General features: G+C 36.9%; 2 protein-coding genes across 3 annotated transcripts in view; one reads left to right on the top strand and one right to left on the bottom strand.

Annotated features, from left to right (window-relative positions):
* LOC134754264 (protein SCAI) overlaps positions 1-10,603 on the bottom strand; it is a 41,075-nt gene extending 30,472 nt beyond the window's left edge. The window contains exons 1-3 of one of the 2 annotated variants that reach the window (XM_063690477.1): positions 10,442-10,603; positions 1,831-2,690; positions 1,417-1,599 (exon numbers count right to left, since the gene is read on the bottom strand). In XM_063690477.1, coding sequence (XP_063546547.1) covers positions 1,417-1,599; positions 1,831-1,940 — 293 coding nt within the window. In that variant the 5' untranslated portion in view covers positions 1,941-2,690; positions 10,442-10,603. Of the gene's footprint in view, positions 1-1,416; positions 1,600-1,830; positions 2,691-10,188; positions 10,321-10,441 lie in introns of those variants that run through there. The other variant, XM_063690478.1, reaches the window with a different exon arrangement.
* Positions 10,604-17,328: 6,725 nt separating this feature from the next.
* On the top strand, positions 17,329-18,378 carry LOC134754720 (uncharacterized). The gene has a single exon (XM_063691054.1). It carries the CDS (start codon positions 17,452-17,454, stop codon positions 18,376-18,378), a length of 927 nt encoding a protein of 308 aa, XP_063547124.1. The 5' UTR covers positions 17,329-17,451.
* Positions 18,379-19,059: the final 681 nt, after the last annotated feature.

The following is a 19,059-nucleotide window of genomic DNA, read 5'->3' as shown; positions in this document are numbered from 1 at the left end:
TCCCAGGACTTCAGTCAGAATGGGCGAACATATATGGGGTATTTTCTATGGGACCTTATTGGCCATGGCTCTTACGCCGCACAGCGTCGCGCGGCATTGTATTTATACCGGAGCATCGTTTGCAATGGCGTAAGCGCCATCCACAATAAGGTCCCTTTTTATAGAAAATACCATATATATGACCACAATACAGAAGTTAGGGGATTATATGCCGTCTCGATATACTGCTGCCAGAGAATATGCCATTAAATATTAATTAAATGTTTTATTTAACCGTCTTGCCAGTTCAGCAAAAACATTTCATTAAAGTGTCACAATACTTTTGATCTACCTGTAGCGCAAATTATCAGTTTAAAATTCTAAGTCTGTTGTTTAATTTTAGTAATCTAAGTGGAAACGTAACAAATGCAGGTGGAATAAGATATAATCGTAACGTAAAGATTAATCCCCTTATTCATAAACGTCTACTAAAGTTGACAAGCCGCTAATAAACGTTTGTTCATTTCCGACGTATTGGTTGGAAAGGGACATAAATATATACCCTATTCATAAACACATTGAAAGAGGTTCATTTGTCAAAATACTTTTTCCCCTCACTAGCTCCGGAAGCCCTTTTATCCTTTAAAACAAGCGGGGAAAAACGCATTTTATCCACTAGTGGGGAAAGTAAGTTGACCTTGAATGGAGCGTGTTTAAGTAGCTTTTGACAGATAACAAAACGTAAAACGCTCATAATAATGGTTCGTTCCATATTAATTCTCATTAAATAAATGGTTTGAGAATTTAATAAAAAAATACCAAATTTCGCTTTATTTAATGATTTTAAGTCATAAACCTTAAATTCCATGATAAACATTTGTTTTTTTAAATGATGTTGAATGTAATTCTGAACGCACAAGTTGAGTCGATGCAATTTCCAAACGCATCGTCAGAAATGTCCACATTGTCAACAAAAAATTCTCACCGACTCCGACACGTAAAAATACACAACTTCCAGTTTTCTGTTATAATATCGCATTATCGTAAAAAAATTAGTGATTCCAGTGATGAAGATGATCTAACGCCTGTGGATGTTGCACTTTCCTCGCTATAGTGAGGGGAAACGTTTTGTGTTACACACGGGTGCAAATGTATTTTACTTCTCGTGTGTTGAAACGCTCGCGGGTAAAATACAACTTTGCACCCTTGTATAACAAATAACTATTGATTGCTACTGTATGTCTGTGTCAAACAGCCCTTGTCAAAAGCGCCCTTGATCGTCCCGAGGCTATAGTTACTCAACATTTCAAGAATCTGTAGTGACTAGTGACCTATGGCCTATGCCTTTAAATTCAATATTTTATTTGCGATTCCACCGGAGGATTGGGCTTTGTATGTTTGAGAAGTAAGTAATATTGTATTACTAGAATTACTTACTAGAAGTGATAATAGAGTTGACCAATTTTGGAAGCAATCTCCCCAATTTGCCACCGTTTGAGACCATATTTGCTGTCAAGAATAGCGCGGTGTTGCTGTTGAAACTTCCAAAGTTTGGTATACACGTCGAACGTTCGCCCAAAATGTGAGTGCCATTGTTTGTGCCCGTATTGGGGAAGTTCTCTAAAATCATGAAGTAGTATGTTATTCGTGGTTTAAAGTATGTTAAAGAAAAACCGTAATTAAGTAGGTAGTAAGTAATATCTGTTCCTGTGGAAATATTTAAACTCAGAAACATGTATAATAATATATAATAATACATGGGCTCTTCGTGATATGGCCCTCCACTAATATTAAAGTGAGTACCTACTTATATAAACATTATTTTATTACATGTATTTTATCATATATTACCTTAAACCGTTAAATAACTGTTTCGATTTCTCGAGAAGATGGCAAAATTCAATGATGACCTTTCTTCCATGGTCATCAAGGGAGGTATTCATTGCAATATTCGCAACCATTCGCTCGTAACAATAACTTTTGAGGCACTGGGAAACTTAAATGCAAGCTTTTGCCAAACAGGTAGAGTTATTTAAATATAAGAGTCTCTGCGCAAAATATACGAATTGTCAGAAACCGAAGACGCTAGTGAATTTTGTTTACTGACTGTCAATACTTCTTGAAAAGATCGATTAACCTTTTTAATTTGGTCGCTGTCCGAAAACCAGTAAGAGCACACTGGAGTAGAGCAGGTTATAAGTTCCTGGTACAACAGTTTAATGGAAGCCAGCCCATGTGTGTTTATTTGCTTTTCCGTTCCTATAATATATTGATCACAACTTATCTGTCTTGAGGCTATATCTCGATATTCCCAGTCACTTTCAAGTGGAACGTGTTTTTCAGTTGTGGGAAGAGTGGAAGCAAATCGTACTGTTTTTACTGTTGTTCAGCATATTCTTGTTGATTTTGCCTGTGAGATGTACGTAATGTTCCCGGGACCCGTTCCAGTGATTTCGCTTGTACTTCTCTTTCAGGTTCGGATCGTTCTCTTCGCCACTCGACTAAATTATCACATTCAGATGATGTCTGGGTAGCAGAGTCTCTTGTACCTCTAACCGATTGAGGTGAATGGGTTGCATCGTGCTCATCGCAACAATATGATATCGGTTGACACCATTCATATACTGGATATGCATTCGTTGGGAATAATGATACGATATCTCTCCCGAGATCCAACAAGTTCTTCCTGCGAGGTGTTGGTGAAAAACGTACTGTGAACAAAAATAATACAGATTTATAATTCTGTAATATTCGATTCCATCAAAAACATTACATGTAAAAAAAAGATGCAATTCTTGCAACGCAGTTCTTCTACTACAAAAAAAAAGTTTTGAGATGTAATGTGAAACCAAGTCGGTTATTTTAGTCAGTTCCAGGGGTTGCTAAAACAGTAACAATGTTAGATACCTTTAATTTTTTAATACTCATGTGAAAACATTACATCTTAAAAAATTTTGTAGTAGAAGAACTGCGTTGCGACTTGCGAGACTTGCATCTTTTTACATGTAATGTTTTTGATGGAATCTCATCTGTTTTTGTAGGCAGTCCTTCTTTTCGTGTACTCATACCCTATCATACTATACCATACTCATACGATGTATACACATATCATAATTATACCAAAAATAGATATAACTCCGTAATAGATAGATACAGTCTAAGGAAAAAACGTGCCTCGAAAATCAAGAAAATTTGATTCTCGTTCAGAGGGCGCTACTAGTTTTGGCCTACAGTCGTATAGATGGCGTTGACGGTTTCGTTTGTTATTTAACAATTTTAACGCAATATCAGTGAAAGAACATGGGTCAAAATCATCAAAATAATTAATGCAAATAAATAAAATCATTTATCTATATTTAAATACATTTTATCGTATTTTTACAAATCTTCAATTTTAATTTTAAAGTGTGTCGACAGATGGCAGTGAATTTACTGGGGTTACAAAATTTACTATGACAGTACGGCTCTAGTATAAGTTACTCTATGATTATGCACATCTTCATTCATACTCACATCGTACAACGTAGTGTACCTATACTTAACCTGCTAATTGTAGGAACTGCAAAGGTAACTTTGTTATCAAATATATTTATATAGGATTACAAACTTACTTGTGCAGTTATTAAATATTTAAAACGTGACTGATATTGCAGTATTTTTAAGTTTCTATTGGCTTAATACGCTGAAATCTAAATACGTTTCAATTTTGGAGCTTGTGGGTCCACTAGAAGTACCTTAGAATTATGATGCTCGTGAGTGTGTCAGTGACAAAACTAAGGAATTTTGACATGCAATTCTCTTTGTTTTGCTCGACTTGGCGGGGGCATTACCGGGCCCCCAGATTAAGTACATTTAATGGGGGATATTACTGCAATGTTCTGCCACCAGAGTCGTCGTCGTATACCTATCATTTAACATAATAAGTCAGTTTCTAACTCTAAATCTCCTAAGAGTAAGACTACGCAATGTCCCTAGTTATAGATTGAACACAATAAGAAATTTATTACATGATACGACAAGACATCTAACCGGGCTATGGGCAGAATAGTTCCCACATAGTCAAACTCTAACAAGGCAAAAGGATAGTGTCATCTGTCATCCCACATCCAAATTCTGGTCATATTACAAAAATTCGCAAACGTTTAGCAAAGTATGAGATAAGATAACCATACAACACTCAAAATCTACAAAATATAAAACGATTGTTCGACCTATCTACTTTTATTTTTCTGAAATTAATATAAAATGTTCTGTTTTCCACCACCGAAATTACTGGTCAAGTGAATTCAAACGACTGCCAAAGAAACATTATTGGATTTAGAAGTATGTTGTGAATGAAGATCATACTCGTAAAATAATATATTTTGTCAAGGGACTGTCTCATTTCGGGCGTAGACGCAGAGAGTCATACTGTCTTTGTCTTGCACTGGTGCTGGCGCCCAGAAGAAGGGGATGAGTGTAGTTTTTAATGTTCTTATTTACTGACAAGATTTGCTTGACCAACTATATTTTCAGGGATCGATATAATGTTTTGTAGTGGGTTTGGAGCTAAAACATGACTGGTAAACGATATATTATGTGGGTGGCATATCACCCTTTGCCTGGTAAAGGGTTAAATGAGATACATAGATATACTAAGACCTTCATGTTAAAAATAACCTGTCAAGTGCGAGTTCGTTTAACTCGCGCACCGAGGGTTCCGTACAAACTTTCAATTTTCTCATGTAAATAGAATCATGAAAGACTTGACCAGAAGTATACTAAGCGTAATTATGTACAGCGCCATCTATCGGCAAGTTGGCCAACTAATTCGCGCGACCTGTATGTATGTTAGTTTTTCAAGGATACTTAATTCTTTATCATGTTAAACGATTTCAAGAATTTTTGTCTTATTTGAAAGAAGGTATTTTTAGTGTAATCTCATAGACATTTCAAGTATAACAAACACCCGTAAATGGGCTTAAATTGCAAATTAAATTAGAAAATGATTTTTGATAATTAAAAAAACAGTTTTTAACATAGAGGTGTGATTATACTTTTCCTGTAATATTTATGATAATGTTATAATTAAGTATATAAAAATTTAAAAAAAATTCGTTGGTAAACTTCGGAGATAAGGGGGGGGGGGGGGGGGGTGATATTTTTTTCACATGTTCCTTCATAAGTTTTACTAACATGATAGACATAAGTTGGTCAAACCAAATTGGCAGTAAATAAGAACAAAAAAACTATACTCATCCTTTTCTTTCGGGTGCTAGTCCTAGTGTAAGATAAAGATAGTATGATTCTCTCTGTCTATGTTTGAAATAAGACAGTCCTTTGACAAACTATAATTACAAATACACATTTAAAATATTTCATTTAAATATTAGCGGTAAAAATGTCTACTCAAACACGCGTAGGTATTTTTTTAATCGTTTTGGAGGTAAAGTTGAACATTTTTCATTCTGTAATTCTATTTTATTAGATTAATTGTGCGTTGTTGATTGTGTTATTTAGTATGAGTTTCAACGAAAATATTAAATGAATACCTGTTAATTATATTTCATGTTTAAGGCAACGATGTATGTGAAGCATAATATTAACACAAAAAACTATGTAATCTTAGTTATGTGGCTAAAACTACAGTCAGATGGATGCAAGGCGAAAAAATCTAAGATACCTACATAAATATATATCTTGAAAATTTGTCTAATAAATTGATAAACTACGTGTTTAAAATATACGACACGTGTGATAAAGATAGGTATAGGTAGTAGTTGTATTTTGTGCCTCGTTTACTTTTAGTTTCTTTAGAAATAAAATTTTAATTTCGTGGAGATTTCATTATTTATTACATTGCATGTTTGAGAAAAGCACACGTAGCAAAAGGGGTGTGCGTGTGCGTGAGCTGACGTAAACAACGTTTGTTACCTCTCCTCATCGAAATACCACAAAAAAATATAAAAACATCGAATTTATTATCGTGAGCTGACAAAAACCGAACACTGGAACCAAACACACTGGAATAACACCATGGAAATACACTGGTGAGCCACAAACTGTTAATATTCTAACCCAAAGATACGAAGTAGCAGTTACCAGTACTTAATTAACACTCACACAAGCAAAAGATTCGAAAAAACCATCATCGACAAAATAACATGCAGTTATACCCTAAACAGGAGCGAGCTGTCACTTTTTTTGCCATACTAAATTGAACCTTATCACCGAGCCAGAAAGGTGTTCGTACCAGACTAGAGAAAACGGTCCACATGAGATAGCAAAAGTGGGTCGCGGTGTCCCACTCGCACATGTTGCCAATGTTAAAAAAATACCATTTTGGTAGTATTTATATCAATAACTACTAAAATTAAATACCTTCTTATATTATTTAAGTGCTATATTCAGAGTGCGGTTCTGATATCTTTTACGTAATTTGTAAATAGTTATAATGTCAATATTATTAACTGATTTAACCAAGCATGTGCACAACAAAAAATACATTAATTTTAATATGGTAGACATTGTAGTAACTTTGAATATTAATTGGTATCCCCAACTTGATAAAGAAATTTTTAAAATACATGAATGGCGGCGCTCAAGATTTATTTGCGAAATAAAGTATAAAATGGGTAAAAGATATTGTGTGAAAGGTTGCAGAAGTGAAAGTTTTGTTGATTGTGGTATATCTTTTCACAGGTAAGCCTCAACTATTAAAGTTTACGATAAAAATACAAGAAAACATTGTCAAACTCATTAGGGTGACTATGATGTCGGCACGATGTGAATCGGCCTTACAGAGTTCTTATTACCTACGTACTTACTTAATGTAAATATAAGTTTACCTAAATAAGTATATCTTTATTTCGGCATGTTTAATTATTTGGTTGATAGATAAATAGATATATGATTTATTTGTGCACGTAATGAGAGCTATATAATTGCCAAAATTTAAATCCAAAATCCTTAAATATTACAGACACATTTATACATAATATTCTATATAAGTCTTTTCCGTCAGTACACGAAGGCGGCAAATAAAAAAAAAATGGCGCAATTAACTACGATGACGCTTAAAGAATAGCTGAAGTGTGCAAAAGAGAAGCCATTACGTATATGAACATACCATGAGTGAGAAAGAGGCAGACTACAAATGAAAAAAGTGACAATTTTTAGGGTTCCGTACCCAAAGGGTAAAAACGGGACCCTATCACTAAGACTCCGCTGTCCGTCTGTCAGTCTGTCTGTCATCAGTAACAGCTTTTATAACGACTAAATTAAGTAAGGTTTTGAGAAGCGTTTTACAGAGGAGAAAAAAACTATATCCATTCTCTCTGACTTCCTATGCATGAATGAAAAAAGATCTTGGCCAAACTATACATTCCAACTTATCCTAATATCCCACATACATATGACTTATGGTCACCCTAATTAGAAAGAGATGCAACCGCCCACTTTGACTTCTCATGTGGACACACTTTTTGGCCCGTGTACTCCATCCGGTTTATTAAAATCTAAATCCGTGCAAAATAACCAAAAAGCGGTACATGATCAGCTGAGCAACAAGCGCTGTCAAGTGTCAGTTTGACAGCTGACGTCAGTTAAAGTGACGGGTGCGTTTAGAAACTGCTAAATTTGTGCAGGTGTTTACGGAGATAGCTTCAACCAACAACATATATTTCAACATGCAGTGTTTCGGATGCGACCGCAAAATTGAAAGGGGAGACCTACTACAGTGTACACAGTGCCCGGGTCTATACCAATGTTTGAATATGACATCAACATATTTTAGAGAAAATCGAACTCGCCTTACTAAATACTGGAAATGCCCTCCCTGCGAATTAAAAACGCGCCAAATACGAACAGATGACACACCTGCATCTCCCTCAGGATATTTTAGACAAGGCTTGATGATCCCAGAAACAACTAATATGACATATGAAGATATCGATGTCACAAACATATTAGGAGATACTGCACAGATAACAGAAAATCTACAACCTCAAGAAAATCATACAATAACAACAAATACATATAACGGAAAACACATTAACCCTTGATTCTTTCAGGAAATTACTAGACGAGAAACTTAAGTCAAACAATAGTACTATCATTAACCGGCTGTAGAATTTAATACAGAGTGAAGTAATGTCTACAGTCACAAAATTCAACTTACAATTTACTCAAAAACAGATAGTCTCTCAAACGAACAGAAAATTATAAACAACAACATCTCAAATCTAACTCAAAAAATACATAACCTGGAAAAAGAAAACCTTAAACTACAAGCAGAGATAAAAAGCATCCAAGAACACATGAAAGTAAATCACCAGGATAACAACAGTGACGATACGAGCAAGAAAATCGTCTTACATGGATTAGACGAATGGTACAGAGAAAATGAAGACAGCTTGATAGAGCGACTGGGATATATCTTTAACGATGTGTTGGGAGTAAATATAGATGGATACATCGAAGAAAGCTATAGGGTAGGGAAAGAGGAAGTCGGCGACCAGTAGTAATAGAACTAACCAGCAAAAGGATCAAGAAACATATAATACAACATAGACAGGCTTTCAAATATTCCGGACTAGGTATCTCAGAATATTTAGATGAAACATCATTGAAAACAAGAAGAAAATTAATAGAAGCTCTGCGCGAGGCGCGTAGCGAAGGAAAATATGCAATAATAAAAAATAACACATTACTAATAAACGGAAAGATATATAAACATGAAGATACACAACCTGATAATGAAAAGGAAGATGAAAAGGAAGAGGCGCCTTCTTTTCGAAACGACGAGTAAGGAACCACACACATCCAACCCGAACATGAACAACACAAATAATAGAAACTCTCCATTCAGTATGTTATTTCAAAACTTTCAAAGTTTATACAACAAACAACACATCCTGGAAGCTTTTCTGGACCAGAATAGAAAATACCAAGCAATAGGAATTTCAGAAACCTGGCTCTCCCAAGACAAACTAAATTTAATACAGTTTACTGGATACAAAGTTAGTGCATCATACTGTCGAAAAAGCCGAATCGGTGGAGGAACCTGTATCCTATTACAAGATCATATCAAAAGTATAGAAAGGAAAGACATCGCAGATATGTCAATTGAATACGTATTAGAAATATGCGCCACCGAGCTACCGCAATACAACCTACTACTTGTCGTCATATACTGGAACAGAAGAGAAGAGGACCTATTTTATGCACAGCTAGTATTAAAATACATTAATAATAAGTATAAAAAATGTAAAATAGTACTGGGAAGAGATCTTAATACGAATATTTTTAAAAATGACACTAAATCCACTAATTTCACCAGTCTTGACATAGTTCTCGTTTGCAAAAAAGTCGGTCGAGTTTGGTCTCAGATGGAAGAGCTTAGTTTTTTTATCCTTACTTTTTTTTAATAATGAGTAATAAAAATTTAATCAAATTATACTTTTTTGTTATATGCCATAGCGAAAAAATCAAACAAGGGGGCATTATAGCTGTTGTGAATTTAAATTGCATGGTATAAAAGGGTATGGAGAAAATGACTTTCCTCTTAAGGGTTAATTCGAACTTTTTGGATGTTTAAAGGGGGCCACTGATTATCGGTCCGCCGGACGATATCAGCCTGTTAACAAAACAACTTAGAACAAAAATTAGACAGTTCCGAACAACTGACAGGCTTATATCGTCCGGCGGACTGGTAATCAATGGGCCTCTTTACAAAGCAGATCACGATCGCATTTTTCGTTGAAATCTGATGGCTAATAGCTTCTCTATCTTAAATGTTATGACACTTATGACCTAAATACTGGTCTAACAGTCTGCCTTTAGTAGAATACGATTTGGAACGGTATTACGACAAGTTGTACCTACACTACATACCTCCTACTCCTACCCTACCAAATGGATGATGGTTTGTGGTGCCACTTTTCACATATTATTACATTTATTACGGTTTACTGTTGACTAAAAGAAAAGTCCTCGCCATGTTAAGAGGCTCTTTGACACTATATAGTGAAAAATGCACACGCCAAGAAGAAATTCCGAGGTCATTGGCCTATAACCTAAAATGTTACAAATTTAGTAGAGTGGCATCTACCCACTGACCAGTCACATGTGTACGTTTGGCAACGTATTCTCAATTTCACTATTAACTTTTATTCAATACATTTCTTTAAATAACTACGTCCGCTGAAATACAAAATAATAGGTGCCTACCTTTACTTTCTTTATGGGGTTTCCATTTATCGTTTTCCGCTGTTTAGATTTCGATAAATCACGACTGCATAGTTGGGTCTACGCTAGTATTGGGTATTAGATTAGGTCACTGGCACGATCTGGTTCAATCTGTTTGGTTTGACAATCTGAAACGCGAGTGAGTAACCCTCTCACTCTCGACAACTTCACTGCGCGGTATCGATTGAAGCGGTTCCCTAATGCGGGTAAAACTGGTAAAAGTGACGGTACCTACCTTAACGACAGAACGACGGTAGACAATCCTACATTTCCAGCACTACATTCTGGCTTGATATCACTGGTTAAGGCACTATTATCTATTGGCTTCGTTCAAAAAGAAACCAATGCAAGTATCGTTGCGTGACCGCTTAGCCTAGGGGTGAGTTAGTGATGGGAAAGACCCCTTCTAATTCAATTCCAAATCTAAAGAGGAATATGGATCTTAAGACCGCTTTCTGAAATCCGCAACATAGGTTCATGCCGCGATTTTAGATCTTTCTCTGTTATTAGTTATTCAGAATCAGGTTTCTTTCTAGACATTGGTACAGTCGTGGAATTTGATTTATGTACCATTTCGATCCTTGTTACAGTGACAATCATGTATCAATATGAATGGCGCTAACAAGGGCCTGGCACTCTTTGATAGAGAAAAATAGTCTTATTGCGATTCCTATAAGAGGAAAGAGAAAATAGTGCCATGCTTTGTCCTTAATACAGACCGGGTTTTTTTTCATCATTTTCGGGTCGGGTTATGGCAGCATAGGTAGGAGGCGACGGCGAAATACCGAAATTTATAAGAGTGAAAGAGAAAAAGCATAATGCTGCCATACATTAACCTGTCAATACATGAATATGTCTTTCTCTTACCCCTGGTCGCTCGGTTTCATGTCTATAACTACTTTACTATGTCTAGGGCCGCTAAGGATCTCATATTATAGTCACTGTGACGAAGTAAACAAAAAAAAAACCGGCCAGGTGCGAGTCGGATTCGCTCAACGAGGGTTCCGTACAAAATTAACTATTTTTTGATTTTTTACAAATTTACATTTTTCAAATACGATATTACTTGCCAAATTTGCTAGTTCTAAGTCCCTATAAACCCTATTACAGACGGACAGACTGACAACAAAGTGATCCTATAAGGGTTCCGTTTTTTCCTTTTGAGGTACGGGACCCTAAAAAAGGTTAATCCAATACCTACCAAAAGCTTGGATTGATTATACATTTTGCTTTAATTTTGTGCCTATTATTATATTACTAGATTTTGCCCGAGACTTCGTCTGCGTGGAATTAGTAATTTGGGTAGCTTATTAAAATTTTTAACCAATGAGCTATTTCAAAATATTTATCAGTACGGTTTTTACTCACTATTATTTTTAGTCGCTTTTGGCGTGTGAGTAAAAACCGTACTGATAAATATTTTGAAATATGTCTCACTATAGTTTAAGTGCAATGAGCTATTTATTGTTTCCCCATACACACTTTCACCTCCTTTTCACCCCTAAATTTTACCTGTTCAGCAGGTATTCAGTTTGTGGTAGCCCTGGTGTCCCATCAGTAGCGTCTTCAGCAGAAACGTGGGAAGTCACCTTCAGGTGTTCCAGGTCTTGGAGGACTCAACCTGATTACAGCAAACAGTACCTTCCTACTGCACGTTAAACGTGTGGTAGCTCTGGTCAGGCGCCTGCTTCATCTGGCAGCCCTCCAGGTGTTCCAGGACTTGAGCTTTTCCCATCATACATTATCAGCGGCACATTGAGCGTGTGTTACCCCTGACCCTTTGCATCCAGCAGCACTCCAGGTATTCCAGGTCTTGAGCTGCCTCCATCATATACTACCAGTGGCACGTTGAGTGTTAGAAGAGGGAAGAAGAGAAGAGAACCCCCTTACACTCTTATGGGATGATTTCGGGGATAAAACTGTTCTAAAACCTTCCCCGCAACCAAAAATATCTTCATGTCGAATTTCATCTACATACATACTCGTACGTGTAGTTCTAATGGTTTCCCGTACAAATTTCCACCCCCCTTTTCACCCCCTTAAGGGATGATTTATGGGGTAAGAACTATCCTATGTCCTTCCCCGGGACTCAAACTATCTCCATACCAAATTTGATGTAAATCAGTTCAGTGCTTATTGATTACTCATACAAATTTCCACCCCCTTTTCACCCCTCCAAAGGGTGATTTCTGGAATAAAAACTACCCTATGTCCTTCCCCGGGACTTAAACTACCCCTATGCCAAATTTCATCTAATTCGGTTCAGCGGTTTAGGCGAGAAGAGGTAGCACACAGACAGACAGACAGACAGACAAACTTTCGCATTTATAATATTAGTATGGATTAGTATGGATAGCTACCTATGAATCGATATGTGGAATTGGACAAATGACGGTAATGAAAACATGTAAGACTTAACCAGTTGGTGTAGTCCAACACTGTCGAAATAAATATCTGAATCGTACAATTAACTCTTCTCGCATCGCAGTATAACTAAGCGATCCGTGTAAAATTATAGCTAACCGCTACAAACAGATCCTGGAACGAGCACAACCCTATAAAAAATGCATGGCCGTCCAAGGGCGCATGCGTAGCACTAATCGGCCTCGCCCCTCTTGCTTTGATCCCTCAATGGGTGATGTGATGTCAGATACGCACGAAAGTGACGGAAGGGACACTTAAAGTGGATACAGAAACTTTAGAAGACAAAAAAATTAACTTGTTAAAATCAAATTGAAGTCAAATGTAATTAGGGACGTTTCTTGATCTAATACAGATATTCTTCAGATGAAATGCCCCGAGTCTACGATCGTAGTATATCATATTAGTAAACAACCGTCGCAGTTCTTATTCTCGCCGGTCTTACAATCGATCGGTCGGTACTCGGTACCCGGTAGTCGGATGCAATTCTGGGAATACGTTGTATAACCGTAGTATATCATATTAGTAAACAACCGTCGCAGTTCTTATTCTCGCCGTTCTTACAATCGATCGGTCGGTACTCGGTACCCGGTAGTCGGATGCAATTCTGGGAATACGTTGTATAACCGTAGTATATCATATTAGTAAACAACCGTCGCAGTTCTTATTCTCGCCGGTCTTACAATCGATCGGTCGGTACTCGGTACCCGGTAGTCGGATGCAATTCTGGGAATACGTTGTATAACCGTAGTATATCATATTAGTAAACAACCGTCGCAGTTCTTATTCTCGCCGTTCTTACAATCGATCGGTCGGTACTCGGTACCCGGTAGTCGGATGCAATTCTGGGAATACGTTGTATAACCGTAGTATATCATATTAGTAAACAACCGTCGCAGTTCTTATTCTCGCCGGTCTTACAATCGATCGGTCGGTACTCGGTACCCGGTAGTCGGATGCAATTCTGGGAATACGTTGTATAACCGTAGTATATCATATTAGTAAACAACCGTCGCAGTTCTTATTCTCGCCGGTCTTACAATCGATCGGTCGGTACTCGGTACCCGGTAGTCGGATGCAATTCTGGGAATACGTTGTGTAACCTTAGCTTAGGTACAGCATTGATCTTTTGCTCGGGCTGATGGAATGCTTTACAGACGCTGTTGATTGTTATTTATTACGGTTCTGATGCATATTTATTATAAGAAAATCTCGAATAAAATTAGTTTAAGCACAATTTTCATGTTATCGGACTTAAGGATATTAAGTTTTAAATCTTTTTAATTCAACATTAATTGATCCAAAAAAACAAAGTATTTGTAATCCATATTAAGATTTACGATATTTACTTACTATTATTAAGTTTTAAAATAATTACGTAATAGGTATAGTATGTACGTACCTATTCAACAAAATTTACTTTCAAGTTCTGGATACTAAGATATTCCCAAATTTTGACTTATTACTTGACTGATCGCTTACCTGTATTGTATTCCTATATCCTTTCTGTTCTCTTATTTAATTTTACATATTCGCAGCAGCGTAAGAAAATGACGTATTGAATAGTTATATAATATGTGCTAGACATATTTAATATGTGCTAGGGTTTTAGACGATCAAAATCTTTAAATAATTATCTTCAATAGGAGGAACAAAGAGAAGGGGGTAAGTGCTGCAGCTAAATGCGTGGTTTCTATTTCAGAATATTTATTTATGGTTAGAGTTTAAACTTAGAGAAATCAGTTTCGCTACGTTCGTCACCAGTCTCAGTGCTCTTTGACATCAGGACTTCAACGAGCCTTCGACCTCAGCAGTCGGACAACTCGACGGACGGCTCCTGCGCTTCGGGTAGAGCAGCCCTAGACGAGAAAATTAAAAAATAAAGTTTTTCTAAATATATCGTGTTACATATCAAATGAAAGAGCTCATTGTGAGAATCTCAAATATATATTTTTTATAATTTTAGGATAAACAGTTTAGAAGTTATTCAAGAAAATAGGCAAAAAATGACCATCCCCCCCCTTTATCTCCGAAACTACTGGGCCTAAAATTTTGAAAAAAATAAACAAAATAGTTCTTTACCTATTGATCACAGGAAACCTATTAGAAATATGCAGTCAAGCGTAAGTCGGACTTAATTACTTAGTTTTTGATCCGACTGTTCGGAACGCACCCGAAGTGACGTCACGGACCCGGTTTTTAAAGACGTTTCACATAAAAAATACATTGTTTAAATTGCGTAATGTACGGAACCCTTGGAACGCGAGTCCGACTCACACTTGGCTGGTTTTTCTTTTTCTTTTGCCTCTGTCGGCAGTTCATCGCTTAGTACTTTTGCTATGCCTTTTTCTTCGAATAATATTTTAATTCTAAATTTCCAGTTGGAAAAGCTCTGTTTGTCATCTAGTTGACAATCGACATCTTTTGTTTTATTTCGCCGTTGTGGCCATAGATGTAGGTAAAAAGGGGTAGATATGTGACGTTAATAGTTGACAAAACTAAAATCTGGTCCAGCACCCACACATTTGCAAATACTACACACCGTTATAATATATATGTGCACAACGAGCAACAGGGATAACCGAATACAGTTAACACAACTGTGCAAGCGAGACCCCTATATTTTACGTATTGCTCGAGGTGCAATAGAGATAAACTTATAACACATACAGATGTGTAGGCGAGACTTACATACTTCTTACATTGTCGTCTTAAGGTGACATTAAGTTATTTAGATTTAAAAAAAAAATATTTCGATTTGATATTATCTAATCTTAGTCCGTCTCTCTCACGCAAATATATGAGCGAGCGAGTTGCACTGAGATTAATATCGAATCATTGAGTATCATATTTTAAAGCATGAAATTGACCCTCGTTTTATACTTCTGAAACCCTGGTCAAGTATTCGCCATGTTAAACTAACGTATCGCCGCAAAAAAACCAGTATAAAGATATGATCTCTGGTTACGCATAGGCAGTAGGGATCTCGAGGTTTCACTTGAAATGGTTCGACCGAAAAGACACGCTTGGGAAGAGATTATACAATTGCAGCTTATTCCTGAAGCGGGCATGCCTAGTTGACAGTTTTGACACTCGGATAAACGTGTTTCTCACATGGGTAATGCATTATTTAGCTATCTCTCTCACTCAATAACAAAGATAATTTTATTATTATTTACAAATAATAATGTTTTTAAATATTATAACAGTACTTACGAATGGAAAGTGATTCCGTGAGATTTGTTTTTATGTTTCGAGCTGTTAAAACAGTCGAAAAAGGCGCAACACGGCGTTTTTTCGTATAATTTTCTAGATGGTTGTGACAATGTTGACACATTGGCGTCACCTGTACGACTAACTCAATATAGGTTCCGGAACCTATATTTGATGGCTCACGATCGTGCGCCTGGTACCATATCTACCTCCCTTTACATACATCCATGGTTGTGGCTGAAAAAATTCGTAATATCTTACCTTGTTTATTTTTGGCGCTAGGCTTTCTTATAGCATTTTCGCTTTATTTATTTAATTGCCCATAACCTTTTGGGTTTATACACTGAGGTAGATTGTATTTATAAAAAAATAATAAATATGAAATGCCATTAGCGTTTTGACATGACAGTTTATTTTTCAGATTTCAGCACGTAGTGATTATAAGCTCTTTGGATTTCAGGGTAAAACCAAAGAGAAAACATAGAGTAAACCATAACCATAGAATAAATTCTTGCCAGCACAAAATAACAATTTAACAGTGATACCCCTATTTCTTGTCTTTGCTGATTTTTTTTCCTTTCTTGTCGGACATACTCTCAGAATAATGACTAAAGCATAGAAGTCGGGCAAAAATGCTTCGCAAATATGTATACCCGTACTTTACTTCCTTACGAATTAGATAATGTGCCGAAAAGAGATGCATATATGCTTGTTATTTCTCATTTACGTACGGTGTCATAAGTTTGATAATTTGCTAGGGATGTAACTGTTCGACTTTTTATATCGATAAATTATGCATAAGTTTATGTACCGTGTAAAAGAATAATCACGAAATTGGCAAATTGATAATAGTCTGGCTAATGAAAGTTGAACCTGAAAAAACGCGGCAATTTCAAGAAATCTGTAGCAGGCGGCTCGTTGAAATGAAATGCGTGGAATACAAGGATTGCATAACTTTTATACTTTTTATAATTCTCATATTCTAAAAATCATTAAAAAGTATAAAAATTATGCAATCCTTGGAATCAAAGAGCCGCCTGATATGAGGATTAATGCATGTACCTAATATAGCTTTTATCTCATTTGCAGTCTACCACTCAGAACCGTCTAACTATACCTCTCGTTTTTTTATCATTAGAAAGAAGGCGAGCGATCTTAACGTGTCGTTTTATCGAAAAACACTTTGAAAATAAGTCACAACAAATATAATATACGATCATTTACATACTTTTGCTTTCATAAGTAAAATATTGCTATATTTATAAAAAAACTTGTCAATGAAAAGACACGTGGAAATGGTTTACCGTTTTTTCTAATGCTAAAAGACTAAGTATAGTTTCTAGTCATGTAAAGGCACACCCCCTGCATACAAAGTTCTGTAAATTAGTATGGACGTGGGGTACCTTTTCTCTGCAGCTGACTGTACCAAATAGGAAATGAAAAAAAAAAGTTCGTGTAATATATTTTTTTTATTTAATAACTCAGTTTGGCTTTAGGCCGGGCTTATCTACTGAAAGCGCAGTGTTATGTCTCAAGCAGACTGTCCAGTACTACACCACTCGCAAGACGCCAGTCTTCGCCTGCTTCTTGGATCTGTCAAAGGCTTTTGACATGGTGGCATATGACAAGCTATGGCATAAGTTAAGAGACCATACCAGCGTACCTCGGGAGGTCACGGCTTTATTTAAGTATTGGTACGGCCACCAGTCGAATACTGTAAAATGGGCCGGCGTGCACTCTGAAGTGTATAGGATGAACTGCGGGGTGAGGCAAGGGGGGTTGAGCTCACCTAAGCTGTTTAATCTATACATGAACGAGTTAATCGAGGAGCTCAGCAGTACCTATGTCGGATGTCACGTGGATGGGGTGTGTGTTAATAACCTCAGCTACGCGGATGATATGGTGCTGTTGAGCCCCTCGGTTGGTGCACTACAGCAATTGGTGAAGATATGTGAATCATATGCAGTTGCCCATGGGCTAAGGTACAATACTTCGAAAAGCGCGGTAATGCAATTTAAAGCTGGGTCAAAATCATACAAAATGACACCTGTTGCCCTTTGTGGTACCGCTTTAAAAGTTGTACAGAAGTTCAAGTACCTTGGCCACTGGGTAACAGAAAACATGTCAGATAATGATGATATAGAGAGGGAGCGTAGGGCGTTGTGTGTTCGTAGTAACATGCTGGCCCGCAGATTTGCTCGTTGTAGTAATGAAGTGAAGCTGACGCTTTTTAAAGCATACTGTCAAACATTCTACACCTGCAATCTGTGGGTCAGTTTTACGCAGCGGGCATACAACGCCCTGCGCGTGCAATACAATAACGCGTTTAGAGTGCTGTTTGGGCTGCCGCGTTACTGCAGCGCGTCAACTATGTTTGCCGAGGCGCACACTGATAGTTTCGACGCAATAGTTAGAAAACGGTGTGCGTCATTAATCAACCGTCTTCGCCACAGCCCAAACAGTATTCTAAACGTGCTGGGACTCGCCTTTGTGCGCGCGCTGGGTGCGGCTGCACGCACCGCCGCACGCCGTTTTTAATTTCAGTAGCTTATATGTTTGTTTTGTTTGTTTTTATTTTATTTTATTTTTATCACTAACATAGATTTATAAGTTTTGCTGTGCCTTGTACTAAAAATAATATGGATTTTTTATTCAAAATAAAAATATTGAATTGAATTGAATTGAATTGAATAATAGGGAATATTACGCGAAACTCGGCGTAGGTGGCGCCACTATCACAATCTGAGGGTCTATCGCGAAACAAGAAAATCGAACTTTCGTTATCTAACATCTCTGTCACTCTTGCGTATTCGAGCGATAAAGAGGCAGCTAGATAACGAAATTTCGGATTTGAGTTTTCCGGTAGGTCCCCTGAAAACTTGTCAAAAACCTGTTAAAGGTACAGTATGAATAAGTTACTCTACGGTGCACTAAAAAAGCTAGTGCTTCACTCTGGTGGCAGAACATTGCAGTAATATCCCCTATTCCTCGTCCTTTGGAAATTTGAAATAAAAAGTTGAGTTTTGTGACCAACAATATTAATAAAAGGAACATTCATCAATGATCATTAATGTCTTTTTTATTAGGGTTCCGTACCCAAAGGGTAAAAACGGGACCCTATTACTAATACTTCGCCGTCTGTCACCAGGCTGTATGTCATGAACCGTGATAGCTAGACAGTTGAAATTTTCACAGATGATGTATTTCTGTTGCCGCTAT

The sequence above is a fragment of the Cydia strobilella genome, chromosome Z, assembly GCF_947568885.1.
Source record: "Cydia strobilella chromosome Z, ilCydStro3.1, whole genome shotgun sequence".
In the NCBI taxonomy this organism is placed as follows: domain Eukaryota; kingdom Metazoa; phylum Arthropoda; class Insecta; order Lepidoptera; family Tortricidae; genus Cydia; species Cydia strobilella.
This window is presented reverse-complemented; position numbering and strand designations above follow the sequence as displayed.

Excerpts from the sequence above, each read along its gene's own strand:
- LOC134754720 (XM_063691054.1), top strand. The coding sequence starts at position 17,452 with ATGGTGGCATATGACAAGCTATGGCATAAGTTAAGAGACCATACCAGC.